This window comes from Carassius auratus, chromosome 22 (genome assembly GCF_003368295.1).
Source record: "Carassius auratus strain Wakin chromosome 22, ASM336829v1, whole genome shotgun sequence".
NCBI lineage: Eukaryota > Metazoa > Chordata > Actinopteri > Cypriniformes > Cyprinidae > Carassius > Carassius auratus.
In genome coordinates this window covers 33,892,963-33,911,861 of record NC_039264.1, presented here as the reverse complement: position 1 = coordinate 33,911,861, position 18,899 = coordinate 33,892,963, and the positions used below count along the sequence as shown (strand labels likewise).

At 33.8% G+C, this 18,899-nt stretch overlaps 2 protein-coding genes across 3 annotated transcripts in view; both read left to right on the top strand.

Annotated features, from left to right (window-relative positions):
- Window positions 1-18,899, top strand: part of LOC113040609 (NACHT, LRR and PYD domains-containing protein 3-like) — a 173,761-nt gene that overhangs the window by 149,471 nt on the left and 5,391 nt on the right. The window contains exons 18-19 of the mRNA XM_026198908.1: window positions 1,763-1,936; window positions 4,719-4,892. Of these exons, the coding sequence (XP_026054693.1) occupies window positions 1,763-1,936; window positions 4,719-4,892 (348 nt within the window). The remainder of the gene's footprint in view (window positions 1-1,762; window positions 1,937-4,718; window positions 4,893-18,899) is intronic.
- LOC113040454 (ribonuclease inhibitor-like) lies at window positions 11,231-18,615 on the top strand. Of its 2 annotated transcripts, none has more exons than XM_026198805.1 (3): window positions 11,231-11,671; window positions 12,878-13,048; window positions 18,409-18,615. In XM_026198805.1, the coding sequence occupies exons 1-3, from the start codon at window positions 11,640-11,642 to the stop codon at window positions 18,584-18,586; spliced, it is 381 nt and encodes a 126-aa protein (XP_026054590.1). In that variant the 5' UTR covers window positions 11,231-11,639; the 3' UTR covers window positions 18,587-18,615. The 2 variants fall into 2 exon arrangements, with proteins under 2 accessions (XP_026054590.1, XP_026054588.1); XM_026198803.1 differs by lacking the exons at window positions 11,231-11,671; window positions 12,878-13,048 and adding exons at window positions 14,233-14,406; window positions 16,016-16,186.

The following is an 18,899-nucleotide window of genomic DNA, read 5'->3' as shown; positions in this document are numbered from 1 at the left end:
AAATGTATAACTGACAAAGCTTAAATGAGTTAAGGTCTCATCTGTGCAATCAGCACTCGGGTGATGACGTAATAAATGACTGTTCATATTCCAGCATAAAAGGCATTCACATTGAACAAGAGTGCATAGTCTGTCCACGTTTTTTATGTCTGTGAATTCAGAATGCACATGCATCAACAGAAACATATATTAGCTGAAAATGTGCTAAAACGTGTTTTACGTGCTATTTATAGCAAACCATATTACAGATGCTTTGTCAGATTTAAGTTAAACTGCGGTTATGCCGAACCGTGTGTGGTGAACCGAATGGTTCGGTTTCATTTCGACGAACCATGCCACCACTATTATTTACACAATGTGTATCTGATTTGTTATTACTGATGTTATATTAATGTGTTAATGTATTGTTTTGCTAGTACATTTGTATTTAAATGTCTAAAACCTAAAACAAACACTTTGAAAACACTGCATAGTTGTATAGACATCACTATATTCTAAAACACCATATGTGGGACCAGTAGGGCCAGTAAAGTGTTTGTTTTAGGTTTTAGACATTTACATACAAATGTACTAGCAAAACAATACATTAACACATTAATACTATAACAGCAGTAATAGCAGATCAGAAACACATTGTGTGAGCCGGCTGAACGTAGACCAACTAGATCAATGCATTCTCTTTAAGTGACAGTTTTATTTTACTTGAACATCAACAACAAAGAAATCACTCACTGCTCTTGATTAAAAAAAACCATTTGTAACATTAAAGAACAACCTTTAATTTATACAGTTAAATATGTGGTGCAGTTTTACATTTGATTATTTGATTCAGTTTCTGTACCTAAAAACTAATGCTAGACCTGCCTAAAAAAAAAAAAAGAAAAATGAAAATCACTGTTTATTTTTTTGGCATCTTTACTCTATTGTATTCCTTTGTGCTGTTGCTCGTAGTTAGAAGTATAGTTTCTCCAGAAACTGTTCAAATGTGCTTTCCTTCTAAGGCTGGTGACCAAGGGCACACAAATAAATAAAAAATTAAATTTATTTTAAGTCTCTTTACTGTAGACTTTCAGACTGCAGTATCACAGAAGAAGGTTATAAAGCTCTGGCTTCAGCTCTGAGATCAAACCCTTCACACCTGATAGAGCTGGATCTCACAGGAAATGATCCTGGACAATCAGGAGTGAAGCAGCTTAATGATTTACTACAGGATCCAAACTGTCAACTAAAGACACTGAGGTGAGACATGATATGCAGTTGAATTGATAATAGAAATGTTATTTCAATAATACAGTTTTTTTTTTTTTTGCATCAAAGTAAATTCAAGATAAACCATTTCTCTCTGATTCCCATCAGAATCAGATGCGTTTTCTTTTTTTTTCTTTTTTTTTTACACCAAGTTTAGTTGAATTGAATCCTGCTTCATCTTCTCTTTTGTAGGTTTTTGGGTCCTGCTGCAGATGAAGCCTGTCAGTTTGTGAAAGGAATTGTGGGTAAAAACCCGTTACTTCTGAGAGAGCTGAATCTGAGTGAACGTCAACTAGGAGACACACGAATGAATCGGATCGCTGCTCTACTGCAGGATAAACACTGTAAACTCAACACACTGATGTGAGTTTTATCATTAATATAATAACTTAAAATACTTGTGAATTTGCTGCTGGATGTGTTTAATGTATTATTTACCAGAAGGTGCTGACTTTTAACTAATAACTATTGGTAAATACTTAGTTGAAACTGTAACTGTTTGTTCTCTTAACAGTTTGAATAACAGCAGTGTCACACCAGAAGATTGTCGTGTTCTGACTGAAGCTTTAAATTCAAATCCTTCAAACCTGACAGAGCTGGATCTGAGTGGAAATAAACTAGGAGACTCAGGAAATGAGACGATCTGTCACCTGTTGGAAAACACACAGTGCAAATTGGAAAAACTGAAGTGTGTATTTTAATTTATCCACTTTTATGCATATTAATTTACATTTATCATGTTTATTTGAAAAAAAAGAAAACTGGAGGCTTTAATTTCTGCTACTTTATTTACCTCAGTTTCACTTTGGTAATATTCTTCCCATAGACTGTAAAAAACATGGACATAGTGTCCATAAAATCACTCCCATAGGTTTCCAAAGAGCATTTTTGAAGCCTAAAGTATGCAGAGATGACCTTCACCATCTTAGCAGCTTGTCACTCTCAGAAAATCAAAAATGGGAGGAGGGCAGGGGCTTATTGCTGAAACCACGCCCATCTCGATGGTGGTGACAGCAGCGGCAATCCACCTGTCACTCAAGTGTCCACGGGCTTAATTATGCAGAACTTTAAGGTTTCATATAATTTAAACGGATGAATTATAAATAAATTCACCCCCCCTCACAGTTTTCATGAAATGCAAAATTAACTATATAGACCAAAATAATTTTTTTAACCAGGCTGTAAACATGTTTTTTGTTCTGCTGTAAAGTTGGCCATTTTAACATGGGGAGTCTATTGGATTGACTCCCTTTGCAGCCAGCCTCTAGTGGCCAGTCGATGAATTACAGTTTAAGTCACTTTTGTATAGGCCTCAAGAGAGAGAGCGGGAGGTTGACACTTGATTCTGCCAGAGGTGGAAAGAGTACAAAAATATTCTACTCAAGTAAAAGTACCATTACATTAATGAAATTTTACTTAAGTACAAGTAAAAGTACCAGCCTAAAAATCTACTCAAGTAAAAAGTAGCTCATTTAAAATTTACTCAGAGTAAAAATTACTTAGTTACATTTTAACAGTGGGAGGGAGTCAAAAATGGGACAGGCCAAGGGTGTCAAACTCAGTTCCTGGAGGGCCACAGTCCTACACAGTTTAGATATAACCCTAATTAAACACACCTGATCCAGCTAATCTAATCATTTAGGTTTATTTGAAAACTACATGATATGTGTGCTGGAGCAGGGTTAGAACTAAACTCTGCAGGAACTGAGTTTGACACCCCTGGGATAGACCTATTAATCTCAAACTAGTTGTTTTTAATTAAAGAAATCAGTTATTTAGAATAATAAAACATTTGGGCTGTTACCAGGCAAATCAGTATCAACAAACTCATCTTTTAATGCAGAGGAAATGCAGAAGATTCATTGGAAGTGGCATTTAGATGTATTACACTGTTTAGTGCAGGACAAGAATGCATTTAACCTGCAGTTACAAATGCATGAATAATGTTTTGATATACAAGACATAAAATGTTGAATACTCATTTGAAATGATAAGAAAATAATAATTAAAAAAAAAAATAAAAAGATACTTTAAATGTGAAATTAAAATGGCCAGTATGTGTCAGCAAATCACTGTTAATAAGTGAGTCATTACGATTGAACCGAATCATTTAAACGGTTGATTCATTCAGGAACGAAACACTGTCACGTTGCTCAGAGACGCAAAACTGTGCTTTGGTGGCTGTGTTTGGAATTATTTTCTGTTGTAGAAATAGAGCTAAAAAAGGCAATATGGTGTCTAAAACGCAATTCTCTTAATTAACTTGTTTACTGAACTGTTATATATTTGTATGTATATGTTCATAATGATTTTTGGAGGAAAAGACGGCATTCTTTGTGTGATACTGATTTAATATATGAAATTATATAAATATGTGAATTTTCTGCCCCTATATCTTCAATTTTGTGATCATTCTAAATGCATTTTAGGAGACTGAATCACACAGTGAAAGAACGCACTGTAAATGTGCACGCACATCATTAAAACAAAAATTATGATATTATCACAGACGATATATATAGCACACTCCTCACCAGTCTTTTTGGCTAGTTTGTGCAAAACCTCTTGCTAAAATGTCAAAGCTTCATTTTAACCACCAATGCAACGATGCAATTATTTAGCTTACCTCTACATTCTTGCAAAGGGTTGATGTCTTGTCGAGATTTTATAAGCTACTAGTTTGGTCTTCCTAGGCAAGTACAGCTTACACTGCATAATAGAGCATACATATGGCCAGGGGTTCACTTCATTTCCTTCGAGTTAGACTTCAGAATATGACGGGGTTTCGTTTTCAGCAGTGTCTGCACCACTAACGCCTGTTTTGTCCATCTGCATCTTTCTTGTGATTTTAGCGCCAGTTTGCCCTCCTGCCCATTATTTACTGCCGTAGTTTCCAGGGAGCGATTTATTAATTTTTTTATTTATTTTTTTACTCAGTAATTAATGTGTTTTAAAATGTAGTGAAGTACAATACTTCAAACAAAATATACTTAAGTAAAAGTAAAATTAAAGATTAAAAAAATTACTTTAAAAAGTATTAGTACACAAAAAAGCTACTCAATTACAGTAACGCGAGTAAATGTAATTCGTTACTTTCCACCTCTGGATTCTGCCTAACATTTTCTTATGTGTTTTTCTGAAGAAAGTCCAATTTTGGAAACAGCATGAGGGTGAATGAATTATGACAATTTTCAATGTTGGGCAAATAGTTTATTTAGTTAAATGTTATCATTAAAGCACTGGTCAATGGGTGTATTTATGGAGCCTATGAGACAATTTTGCCCGTTTTAAAATACCATTAAATTAGCATACATTTTGTATTTCATAACTTGTTTTCTGTTTTGTAACATTACATCTTTAGAACCATTTATTAATATATCATATATTATTAAAATATTGACTATAATGTTGTGTTCTTTATTTTATTTGGAGTAGAACATGCAATACTTAACAGCTTCTTTTATATACAGACTTTCAGACTGCTGTATCACAGAAGAAGGTTATAAAGCTCTGGCTTCAGCTCTGAGATCAAACCCTTCACACCTGATAGAGCTGGATCTCACAGGAAATGATCCTGGACAATCAGGAGTGAAGGAGCTCAATCATTTACTACAGGATGAATGCTGTAAATTGAAGTCCATCAGGTAAAGATCTCACTGGCATTAAATTACTAGCTACCGGCTTGTCAACTTACTTTTTGTCTGTATAAATATCATATCAAATATAAATATTAGCAACTGCGCCAAATTTTACATATTGGGTTTGGGCCTCTGAATAAGGTGTTTTCCCCTCCTTTACACAACAACAACACATTTTGGTAATACCATGTTATCTTTAAACAATTCAAACAGAAAAACACTTTAATTGAACTATAAACAATTATATAGTGTTCTGTGAACATTAGGTTATAGTTATAAGACTAAAACTAGAATAAATGATTTAGAAACCAATTCCAAACTCTAGGCCAAACAAAAAACCAAAAGGAACCACACAAAAGGACATACTTTGTGATTTTAATCCAATGCGAATCTTCCAAGTCTGTGTTTTTCTCACAATTTCAGTAAAAATTCCAACACAAAGTACTTACTGTCCTAATGCAATTGTCTGTGATTGCTGATATTTTATTGTATTAACCCAAATCTTCTCCTCATGTTTTATGACCTACAGTTGGTGGCCAACCAAAATGCCTAATACCACCAAATGTACTGCTGCCACAGGGCCACGGCATTAACTGCAAGTCAATCGTGTGTTAAAGTCGTTCACAAAACAACCACCAGGTGGCACAATGATTTTGTTTTGCAAACTGAGATCAAATAACAAAATAAAACAAAAATATATTGATAATTTAATATTTTAACATCCTTAAAAATCATTAGAAAATTAAATTAAAATACATTTTTAGTTCAAGTTAATTTGAAAATGAGAGATACTTGTACAGGCTACAGCCTAATGCATAAAAAAGTAATTTACACAAAGGCTCTTTCTGCACGTTATGGTAATTAAACATTCATTATGAAACCATTAAAACTACACAGTTTCCTCATGTTGTAATAATGGGCTTTCATTTCGATCTACACAATAAGTTGTGACAAATCAAGAATAATAGGCTAAACCTGCAACATGATAAACTAGAAATCGTACAAAATATGGGCTGTTTACTTGGAACATACAGTACAGACCAAAAGTTTGGACACACCTTCTCATTCAAAGAGTTTTCTTTATTTTCATGACTATGAAAATTGTAGATTCACACTGAAGGCATCAAAACTATGAATTAACACATTTGGAATTATATATGGAATCATATACATAAAAAAAAAGTGTAAAAAAAAAAATGAAAATATGTCATATTCTAGGTTCTTCAAAGTAGCCACCTTTTGCTTTGATTACTGCTTTGCACACTCTTGGCATTCTCTTGATGAGCTTGAAAACCTGAAATGGTCTTCCAACAGTCTTGAAGGAGTTCCCCGAGAGATGCTTAGCACTTGTTGGCCCTTTTGTCTTCTGTCTGCGTTCCAGCTCACCCCAAACCATCTCGATTGGGTTCAGCTCCGGTGACTGTGGAGGCCAGGTCATCTGGCGCAGCACCCCATCACTCTCCTTCTTGGTCAAATAGCCCTTGATGCCTTCAGTGTGACTCTACAATTTACATAGTCATGAAAATAAAGAAAACTCTTTGAATGAGAAGGTGTGTCCAAACTTTTGGTCTGTACTGTGTATGTTACATTTGACTCTAGAACCGCCAGAGGTCGCTGTATACCTAAAAGCACCAGCAGGTAAATTTTACCCACGCACATGACAGCTGTTTTTATATGGCTAAAGACCATATTATTTTATTGTAGTATACTACTGTCTTCACAAAGAAGTGTTTAGAGTCATGAAATTATTATGTATATGTAATGAACAGTCCACTGAATCAGACTTGACAGAAACAGACTAGACTCACAAACAGCAGGTTAAAGCATTAATACATGATAAGGCACAATGGCAAAAACAAGTCTACCTATAACAAACAATACAGGTCACATGACAAGAACAAACCAATTGGGAACAAGACACATGACTAAAACAACCAATCAGAACATGGCACAATGAAAAAGAGGAACCAATAGCATGAAGACAAGAGGGCAAGGGAAGCATGATGCTAACAGCATGAAAGAAACTACAAAATAAAAAACATGAAAACAATTAACAAGATACAAAGCCCAAAACAGACCTTACTATCTAGTCATGAACTATATTTTTGTCCTGTTGTTTTGTGTTTAAGGCTTTTTTTATGCAGGCTACACTATAACTTAGTTTTATGTATTTTTCTGTATTTAGCTAAACAAGCCTGCACATACAACGAGAATTAGAAAGAAGTAAATAAATATTTGGGATGTGTAATAGGCTATTATAATACAATGTGATTAATCAATATATGAGGAGCTCTTTTCCAAAACGCTATAAATAAATTGTAATCATTTTCATGAAAATGATTCTTTTTTTTTTTTACCTAGACCCAAACATTGTATTAATATTTAATTAATCCTGTTAAAATGGTCTGTTGGCTCAGTCTGAACATGTTAAAAAATGATTGCTAAATGAAACAATATTGTTGATTATAAATTCAAAGTTTTTTTTTCCGTTTTTTTTTAAACGCTACAAATCCATTGTTTTTTTTTTTAAATGCTACAAATCCTTGTTAAAACCAACCTACAAATTGTTGGTTTTATGTCTTTTTTATAAAAAAAAAACAACAACAACAAAAGAACATGCAACATATGACATCAGGTACTCATACTATAAATGAATAGAAATCAAATAAATGAAAATGCATGACATAAATAACAACCAAATAAAATAAATAGTAACAAACTAAATAGTAAAATAAAATAAATATTTAAAATGTCATGTTTCAATATTGTCCACCACATAAAACAAATAATTTAAAAATAACACACATACAAATACTACTAATTTAATAAAAATACAGCAATGTTAACATTCCATTAAAATCATTTAGTGTAAAGTCCAGGCACTCGGTCCAAGGAAGGAATCCGGTGCTGGATCAAGATTTCCTGCGTGATCGGTCTTGCAGCCCGTAGAGTTATTCATTTTAGGTTAAACTCAAATTTGACTCCATTTTAGTATCTAATCTGACTCCATTTTATTATGACCTCAAATTTAGGTTGGAATGCAAATTGGTTGTATGTTTGTTTCTAATTAGTATTCTTCTGACATCTGATTATTCTAGTTAAACTCTTTATTTTATATTAACTCGTTCATTCGGGTGCTCATGTAGCTAACAAGGATTCAACATAGAATCTACTACATCTACTAGAATCAATAATTACAGAGTAAAACAGAATAAAAACAATTTATTATCAGTCAGGTAAAGATGTATTCTGAAAATTACATATCCAATTCAAACATATCAAATCATATCAATATAAAACATCAAATTCTCAAAGATGCATCTAAAAATAAAATATGCATACCTGAACTTAGAAAATAATTAGTATGAAGTGAAGAGACACTCAACACACTACGAGCTTTCTGGCTACAGAATCGCCCTGATCCTTTTTCTGCAATCCTTTAAATACATCAGACCGAGACAAACATCCCCCGAAATGGAGGCAGGAACTAACAATTGGAATTTGCATTAACTCATGTCCCAAGACTGGGTGGTTTTACAACTCAATGGGAACAGGAGGTTATTTACATGGAGGACCCTGGGATTATCTTTTAATTTACTTTTGTAAGATTGAGACCATTGTACCAGTTGCACTGATACATTTCAAATGATACTGGACATGAGTGTTAGTTCACTTGCATTGACATTTTCATGTAATTATTTTGAGCAGATTGAGGAGAAGGAAGAATGTGTGAAGGGATTTAAAATGAAACAAATGGCCAGAAGGGGAGGAGGTCTCCTGCACCTCCACTCTGTTGGGTGTCTTGAAGATGCCCGTATATGTTTTTATTGTCTGTCTCAGGAGATCAAAGTAACTCAGGTTCTTTCATCCTTACATTTAGTAACACATTTAGGTTAAAAGTCATTCAGTGGCAAAACTGTAAAAAGTAATGATAGTAATATTCAGTATGTCACAGGGCGGTAGACACGAACAGGGTCCGGGTCCAAATGCAGGGAAGTAATTTTAATAAACTGAAACAAAAGCCAACAAGTCAAAACAAAACGGGTTTAAAACTCTATGACAGATGTAAAAAAAAAAAAAACACAATTCACAACTACAGTTAACAAATCACCTCCCTCTGGTGGTGAGAGGGAGGAACACCGGGTACGGACTCATGACACAATAGGCAAGTTATTTAGTAATACATTCAAAGTCTTTTTTTTAGTAAAGTGTCAAACCTGTAACAACTAGAACAATTTGTTCACTACATATGCATTAAAAAAAACCTAATAATGATAACGATATTCATAGGCAAATCATTCAGTAATACATTGGCATTCAGTAAAGTTGGACCATTGTCCGCTATACATAAAACTAACCACATTGTGGCTGTAGCTGGGTAACCGAAGCCAAGATTAAAATCCTTGGAAAACACAGAGTAATAGAGGGAGTAGCTGGTCTGAGCATGGTTCTGAGCCTCAAAGAGCTCATGCATCTTGTGCACATTCAAGTCACTGGGGACATACTTGCTGCCTGGTGCTCCTGGTTGGCCTGGCTGGCCCTGCAGTTTAAAGACTGGATGTGCTCAACAATGAGTTGCCTTCTCCTGTAGTGCTCCTCATTGTACCGTGCACCACCTCTTCTCTCTGGGCGAGCCTCAGCAGTCTCAACATAATATTGTATATAATGCCTGTGAAATTAAATAGTTTAGATTGAAACAAAAAGAATTACACACAACTAACTTGCTATTATTCTTGAATTTGAATTGAGATTGCAAACAGGAAGCTGAATTTGAAGTAGAATTTGAATTCCATAAAATTCAAATACATTCATAATACATAATTAAGGTGTATTTAACAATGACGCTTTACAGTATATATTACATATGATTACAACATGAATTTCATACAGATATAATTGAATGAACTTTACACACACAAAACTTTATTATAGTAAATAGGCCTTTTTTAATAGGCCAAATTAACATTAAAAACATACTCTATAAAACAGATTATTAAAATTGTAATACCAAAAATATTTTTTTCATTTGATTGCTTTGAAATTAAGATATTGCTAATTATTCTACATTTAGTGAATGTATGCTTAATGTTAGTGTCTGTACTTCAATTAGAAAGAAAAAATTATATTAAAAGTAACTTATCACATTCTCACTGATATGTGATAATGAATTTCTCTGAATTGCTATAAATTCAGTTTCACTTAGTGTAATTCCAATTCAAATTCAATTCAACATCCTGTAAGGTGAAGTCCATTCAAATTCATTAATTAAACTGAATTAAATTCTGAAATTCTAGATTTTGCACAGCCCTGGCAGGGGTCAGAAACCTCTTGTATCAGTAGGCTAGTATTATTATCAGTACTTTCCATGTCGCGTTAGCATGCTTGTTTAAAGCAAAACATCTTTGTCGCAAGGGAGAAACCTACAAAATGGTATTAAACTTGGCAATTCTGAAATGAAAATTGTCCTCACCGAACAATTTAATGAAGGTCGTCTTGCAAATGAGTACCTTCTCCGGGTGATTGCCACACAAAAGACTGTACTTGACTGATATATTCTTTCTGATATGTGCCGCTGGCTCTGATGTCTCTTTAGTGGCTAAACATAAAATTTAATTTGTTATGGGTAAATCTAGCAGGTGATCTAACCCTGCTCCAGCACATATATCACATAGTTTTCAAATAAGCCTAAATGATTAGATTAGCTGGATCAGGTGTGTTTAATTAGGGTTATATCGAAATGGTACAGGACTGTGGCCCTCCAGGAACTGAGTCGACACCCTTGGCCTGTCCCCTTTTTGCCTCCTTCCCACTGTTAAAATATAACTAAGTAATTTTTACTCTGAGTAAATTTTAAATGAGCTACTTTTTACTTTTACTTGAGTAGATTTTTAGACTGGTACTTTTACTTTAAGTAAAATTACATTAATGTAATGGTACTTTTACTTGAGTGGAATATTTTTGTACTCTTTCCACTGTTGCTATTTGCACTTAGTTCTAATTCATTTTAATCTCATTTAATATTCTAATTTTACTGCGTGCCTGTCTGCTACACCACTGATGAAGTGGTAACTTTGGGAAAATTAAAATGTGTTGACATTTGCAACAGCTGTAGGGTATTTTAATTTAATTTTTATTTTATTTATTTTGGGGGGTGGGGGTTCAATCTTGAATATCCACTTCATTCAACGCGGTTTTGTTTTCTGTAGTTTTTTCCTCCAAGCATGCCCTTGATGGATATATTTACCATTTTGATTTTGGCATTAAAAAAAAGGTTTAAAACTTTGAGACCTTTATTCTATTCAGTGTTGCTCTCACTAAAATTGTACCTTCCAAAAAAAAATATCTCTTAAGCGTCTACGTGTACACTCATTATAACAACAAAATGTGAAAATAATATTGTAAAATAATGAAACCAAACATGATTCTATTTCTGCTGTATCAGTCACTGTGAACTTGAGTGTGTCAAAAATGAACCAACAACCCTTTGCCTCACAGACATGGGAAATCTGGGTATGTTTGTTTAACTCCACCCATAAACATGATGGGAGCAGTGAAATGTACAGAATTACAACAAGATCATGAAATCTGAAATTGTCTTCTGCTTCCTTCAGTTTTTTGAAAAGTCCTGCTGCACAGGAAGCGTGTGAGTATCTCACTAAAGTTCTGGGTACAAGTCCATTACTACTGACAGAACTGGATCTGAGTGAAGATAAATTAGGAGATCTGGATGGAGAGAAACTTTCTGCCCTTTTGATGGACTCCCATAGTAAACTGGAGACAATGAAGTGAGTGAACATAAGTTTATGGACAAGATTATTCATATTCATGCACAATGCTAATTCAAAAAAATGTAATTATTTCTAAAAGGTGTATGTAAATTAAATAATATACTTAAAATGAAATAAGATAAAAATATTGAAATAAAATTATACAGTGCAATCAGTAAATGCAGCACAATCCTCAGTAAATATAGTTACTATAAATATATCTACTGACTTTTTCTGGAAGATGATTCCAGTGTGTAGTTGAACATGAACAAACCTTGTTTTGAGATAACCTTAGTATTTCTATGCAAAAATGTAAAACATACTGTATAATCCTAATTATTGTGTTTAATTTATTTATTTCTTTTTGGCTGGTTTTGTATTTTTATTGTATTTAAGAAACTCTTTAAATTATTTGTTTTTGGGGGGTGGGGATTGGGGGTCATAATCCTGAAAGCATTGTGTTCTTTAGTTGTGGCTGTCTGATGGTCTTTTTGGGAAAGAAGGTGAATTAAACATTTTTATCAAATCCTAATGGGATATAAAATAATCTATTTCTTGCTATATGTTTGAGATGAAAGTATTCTGATTTAGTTATTACTTTGACATGACCACTGAAATACAAAATCTCACCTACATTTTTTTTTTTTTTTTTTTTATCTCTAGAGTTCTGGGTTTACCCAAGTTTTGGGTTTACCTTGAGAATTTCATCCTTTTTATCAAATAAAATAATCTCTGCTTTTCTTTGTTTATTAAAGGAAGGTTTGGCACATCCAACAGTTACTTTTCCCAATAAACTGGCTCAGGAATTCAGTGGGTCTATAGTCATTAGGTGATAGACTTAGGTAGATCTAAGTGCCATTTGAGTAGCTGTTATGAGAAGTTTGGTTCCTTTTATTATTTTCACTATTAAAACCATATACAAATTGAATGAGAATAGTGCGAGAACTGAGCCTTCTGGGACTTCCCATTTCATGGCTGTCCATTCAGACTTATGGTCACTCATTTTCACATAGTATCCTCTCTTCTAAGTTTGATCTGACTGTTACTTAAAGCCCTGCATAGTTACATTTTATAAGTTAAATATATAGTATATCATATAATAAATTATACATTTTTAATTCCTTGTAAATATATTTAATATAATGTAAAAAACTGTTGATATATGGTGTGCTAAATATTGTATGTGCTGAATAGGATAAATAAAAATTATGTTTTTGTGTTCAGGCTGAATAATTGTGAGCTGACAGAGAAAAGCTGTTCAGTTCTAGCTACTGTTCTCTCCTCCAAAACCATCCTGAAAGAGATGAACCTGAATAACAGTCGCCTGCTGAACTCAGGAGTCAAAGAGATCTGTGAGGGACTGAAGAATCCTGTGTGTGAGCTGAAGATACTTAAGTGAGTACATTTCATCATCAGCTACACTCAACACCAAAGCAAACACAGGAATATGACATATTTGATGACGTTATTGTATTTGTTTATTATTTTCAGGCTCAGTAACTGTGATCTAAAAGAGGAAAGCTGTTCAGCTCTTGCTTCAGTTCTCAGTTCAGTCTCCAGCAGTCTGAGGGATCTTGATCTGAGCAATAATAATCTGAAGGATTCAGGAGTAAAGCTACTCTCTGATGGACTGAAAGGGAACTGTAAACTAAAGAAACTCAGGTGAAATGATGTGTAACATGTTAAAGGTTTCTGGGCCTGTTGTTTGCATCCATATTTAGCCATCTGTTTTGAATGGATTAATGTTGTTCTGAACATTTGTGGACTAACTGATTAATCAGATTAATTTGTACATTTTCTTTCACTTTCTAGTCTTTCAGACTGCAGTATCACAGAAGAAGGTTATAAAGCTCTGGCTTCAGCTCTGAGATCAAACCCTTCACATCTGACAGAGCTGGATCTCACAGGAAATGATCCTGGACAATCAGGATTGAAGGAGCTCAGTGATTTACTACAGGATACAAACTGTCAACTCAAGACACTGAGGTGAGATGTGATGAAATAATACAAAATAAATAATTTTTTAATAAAGCCTGTTAAAGCCTATTTTTTACTGAAAAATTATTTCACTAATTCAGTCTAATCAATAGGGCTGGGTAATTTTTTTGTCTGTTATTATTTTATATCAATATTTATGAAAGGAGTGAAGCAGCTCAGTGACTCAGGATGAACACTTTACATTAAAGATAGTCAGGTTCTACTTGTTTTTATATATCTCAAAATAAGACATAGGTGTGATATCAGCTGTATAAAATAGTTGGCAGAGGGGATAAACTAGCTGGTGATAAATTAGCTGGAAGAGGAATTTATAGAATTGCAATTCAAAGCAGTTCACCAGTTACAAGACTGAATTTCATGGAGTTTCTTAAAGAAATATAATGTAAAAAAAAAACCTTAACTTATTATATAAATATTTTTTTTTTTCAAAAATGATTGTTTACTGATTATTTTCTTGCTTATTTGTATAATAGATATTTTCACAATGAAACTGGAGACACTGGAAACTGAAGATTGGAGTCTCAAATGCCATAATAATATAACTAGACAACTGAGTCTAAATTCTTTTCTTCTTCCTGTAGATTTTTGAAAAGTCCTGCTGCACAGGAAGCATGTGATCATCTCACTAAAGTTTTGGGTACAAGTCCATTACTTCTGACAGAACTGGATCTGAGTGAAGATAAATTAAGAGATCTGGATGGAGAGAAGCTCTCTGCTCTTTTGATGGACTCTCACAGCAAACTGGAGAAAATTATGTGAGTGAACATGATTTAAACATTTTATCCTCTCTGTTTATTCATTATAGAGTCAGCCCAGTGGCTGAACCAGAGGGGTGTCAAGGTTGGTGCTGGACACCCCTGGCATCTGATCGGCCACCGCAGCTGCCACCCCAATAGTTGAATTGCTACTAATTCATTTTCTTTGTTTAATCGTACTGAAAGAAGAGTTTATTTTAGCCTCAAACTCAAGGATGCAACTTGTCTTGTGTTCTACTTTGCACTTCATCTCTAAAATGGCAGAGCAGAGAGGACACAGACAGACAATGAGCTGATGAACACGACAGAGCAGGTCACTTTTGATAACAGGAAACACAGTTTCAGCATTCAAATGATTTTTTCAAATGATGAATTCAGTTCTGGAGCTATTTAGTGGCGAAATGGTTCAAATGCGCCCTCGCATTGCCTCAGTTCAAGCGAGGCAGGAGTTCATTCTATAATTAGCATTTAGTAAACATTAAATAAACATCCGATCCATGTTGAAAGATACACAATGATACAAAGTCCCTAACCATTAGTTGTGGCCTAATGGTTAGAGAGTTTGACTACTAACCCTAAGGTTGTGGGTTTGAGTCTTGGGCTGGCAATACCATGGCTGAGGTGCCCTTGAGCAAGGCACCAAACCCCAACTGTTCCTGGGCACCGCAGCATAAATGATGCTCAGTGCTCCGGATGTGTGTTCACGGTTTGTGTGTGTTCACAGTGTGTGTGTGTACTTTGGATGGGTTAAATGCAGGGCACAAATTCTTAGCATGGATCACCATACTTGGCTGTATTTCAAGTTACTGAATGTATAGTGTCTCATCTCATGCGGAAAGACAACAGCTTGAATTTTCTTTTTATTATAATCAATAAAAATGTATAGATATAACGGTATTATAAACATAGTCTAATATGAACTTGTATACAAATCAATTGTTACTTTTAACTTTAACAATATGATTCACTGTATAGTTTAGTTTATAAAAATTGAGTAGGCCTACATTGCCAGTCAAAAGTTTTTTTTTTTTAACATTAAATAAAAAAAAGGATTCTCTTGTGCTCTCCAAGCCTGCATTTATTTGATACAAAATACACCTAAAACAGTAATATTGTAAACTCCTTTTATTATTTAAATTAGCTGCTTTTTATTTGAACATTAAAATGTAATTTATTCCTGTGATCAAAGCTGAATTTTCAGCATCATTACTCCAGTCTTTAGTGTCACGTGATCCTTCAGAAATCATTTTAATATGCTGATTTGCTGCTCAAGAAACATTTTATTTATTATTATTATTATTTAAAAATAAATAATTTTTTTTCAGCATTATTTTAGTGAATAGAACAATCCAAAGATAAGCATTTATCAGAAATAAAAAGGTTTTGTAAGATTATACACTATACCATTCAAAAGCTTAGAGTCAGTTCTTTCTTTATTTTATTTTCTGTCATGGTCTATGGACCCCCTGAATTAGCCTTGGCCACCCCATGTACAAAACTCTAGTTCCACCACTGTGTCAGTCACATGTGTGAGCAGATATAAATAATTGTTGATTTGTTGTTTGTTGAGTATGTGTTGAATAATAAATATTGCTGTTTTTGTGTTCAGGGTGAATAATTGTGAGCTGACAGAGAAAAGCTGTTCAGTTCTAGCTACTGTTCTCTCCTCCAAAACCATCCTGAAAGAGATGAACCTGAACAACAGTCGTCTGCTGGACTCAGGAGTCAAAGAGATCTGTGAGGGACTGAAGAATCCTGTGTGTGAGCTGGAGATACTCAAGTGAGTACATTTCACCATCAGCTACACTGACCATTGGAGGAATGTTATATATTTGTTCAATCTGCTGACTCCATAGACGGGAAAAGAAATGTAAGGGCCTGTTTACACTTGATGACTTAATGCATTTTCACTGATTGAACATAATAAATGTACAAGTGTAAATTCCATCCAGAATGAATTTGAGACTATTTGTGGACCGATAACTCAAACCAATTGAAGAGGTGATTTGAGATGCATGTACACTTGACCAGAAAGTGCATCTCGTGGTTAAAGCCACATGCATTTCCATGAAGCACCTGTCCATATTTAACCATATTATCTGTTTCTAGATACACTATAAACACTAAAAACTTTATAATAACTATAATAACACTGCTTTACATTTTCACTTTTCCTACATTTAGAATCAAATTTAACACAAACTCAAAATATATATATGAACCAATCACAGATTCTTTCTGACCATTAATAAACTGTAATTCCTTAATCAATCCACATATAATGAAATCAGAAGCAGCTTACCTGTGTGTTAAGTTCTAATATAATGCATGATTTTTCATATTTTGGTGATCAGACAGTGCAGTAATGAATTAACTTAAACCACAATGTGAAATTTAAATGTATTTTTAACTTTCTCTAGACTTTCAGACTGCAGTGTCACTGAAGAAGGTTATAAAGCTCTGGCTTCAGCTCTGAGATCAAATCCTTCACACCTGATAGAGCTGGATCTCACAGGAAATGATCCTGGACAATCAGGAGTGAAGCAGCTCAGTGATTTACTACAGGATCCAAACTATCAACTGAAGACACTGAGGTGAGACATGATGAAATAATGCGAAATAAATTATTTGGCAAGTTAATTATTTGTAGACATTGTATTTTTGTATTAAAGTAACTGACAGTTTAATTAAAGATTGTTCTCTGAGCTCTTATCACTTTAAACAGACTGATAAGCTCTTTTTGCACTACACTCATTATAACTGCACTGTTTTGTTTATTTCCCTGGTCTGTACTCTGTCTGCCATGTGCCTTACGCCACTTTATCAGTCTCTTTTTTACAATGTCTTTATATGTATAGTTTTATATATATATATTTTATATATATAAAAAAAAAAAATCCCCTTAATTTAACACTATTTACCATCAAAACCATATGCTGTTTTTCAATACCTCAAGTTTAGTTTGACTAAATCCTGTTTCATCTTCTATTCTTTAGGTTTTTGTGTCCTGCTGCAGAAGAAGCCTGTAAATATCTGACTGAAGTTCTTCACATTAAAACCCGTTACTCCTGAGAAAACTGAATCTGAGTGAACATGAACTAGGAGACACAGGAGTGAATCAGATCGCTGCTCTACTGCAGGATAAACACTGTAAACTCAACACACTGACGTGAGTATTGCATATGGTTCAATTTTTGTTTAAAATACCCTTCAAGTATAATATTGTTTGATATTTCATTTTCAAAATACCAACATTTTTTTTTAAAGAGGACTAAGATTGGTTGAACCATATAGATTTATCCTGCTTTAGTTATTAGTTGGTGCTGTGAATGAAATAATCTGAAGCTCGTTTCCAGTCTTTTTGTTTTTGTTTTCCCTCTCACTCTCTCTTTTTCTCTGCAGACTGAATAATAACAATATTACAGAAGAAGGTTGTGCTGCTCTGACTTCAGCGTTTAAGTCAAATCCTTCAAACCTGATCGAGCTGGATCTGAGTGGAAATAAACTAGAAAACTCAGGAATACAGAAGATCTGTCTTCTGTTCAAAAGCACAGAATGCAAATTGGAAAAATTAATGTATGTATTTTCATTAACGTACAGAAATACATTTAATTTATAGTGCTAATTTGATTAAATAACCAGAAAAAATGAAACCTGGAGGATATTAATTTCAGTTACTGTACTTACCTTACTTTCACTTGGACTAATATTTTGTAGAATATCTTGTTTTGTGTTTAAAAAAAAAAACACAAGGGTGAAGAAATAATAAAAAATGTATTTGTTGGGCAAATAGTTTGTTTAGTAAGATGTTAGCAATAAATCATTGGATGCATTTGCCAATTTTAAAATGCTATTATATTAGCATACACTTTTGAATGCTCTATGGCTATAATTTCTCTAACTATTATTTATCATCACAATATTGGTTTGAACTTGAAGTGCTCTTTATTTTGTTTATCTAGCACAGAACATGCAAAACCTAACAGCTTCTTTTATATACAGACTTTCAGACTGCAGTATCACTGAAGAAGGTTATAAAGCTCTGGCTTCAGCTCTGAGATCAAACCCTTCACACCTGATAGAGCTGGATCTCACAGGAAATGATCCTGGACAATCAGGAGTGAAGCAGCTCAGTGATTTACTACAGGATACAAACTGTCAGCTGAAGACCATCAGGTGATTAAAACCTTCAATTACTTATTACAATTGTAAATTTCAAATAACCTTTCTGGAACCATGCTGCAGCAACAATCAGTTGACAAGTTTTATCTTGTTTTGATCCAGTGTTTAATAAATCACATTATATGCCATTTGGAAGATTATAACTGTCAGAACTGTCTTGCATTAGCAAGCTCTTTTAATATCATATTTAAAATGCCCCTATTCAAGTTGTGGTAAACTGATTTTTGAGGTAAACATAACTTTTATATTAGTAATATTGCAAGATGAACACTTACAGGGCTAAAGCAACATAAGTTTGCTTGATTATTTAC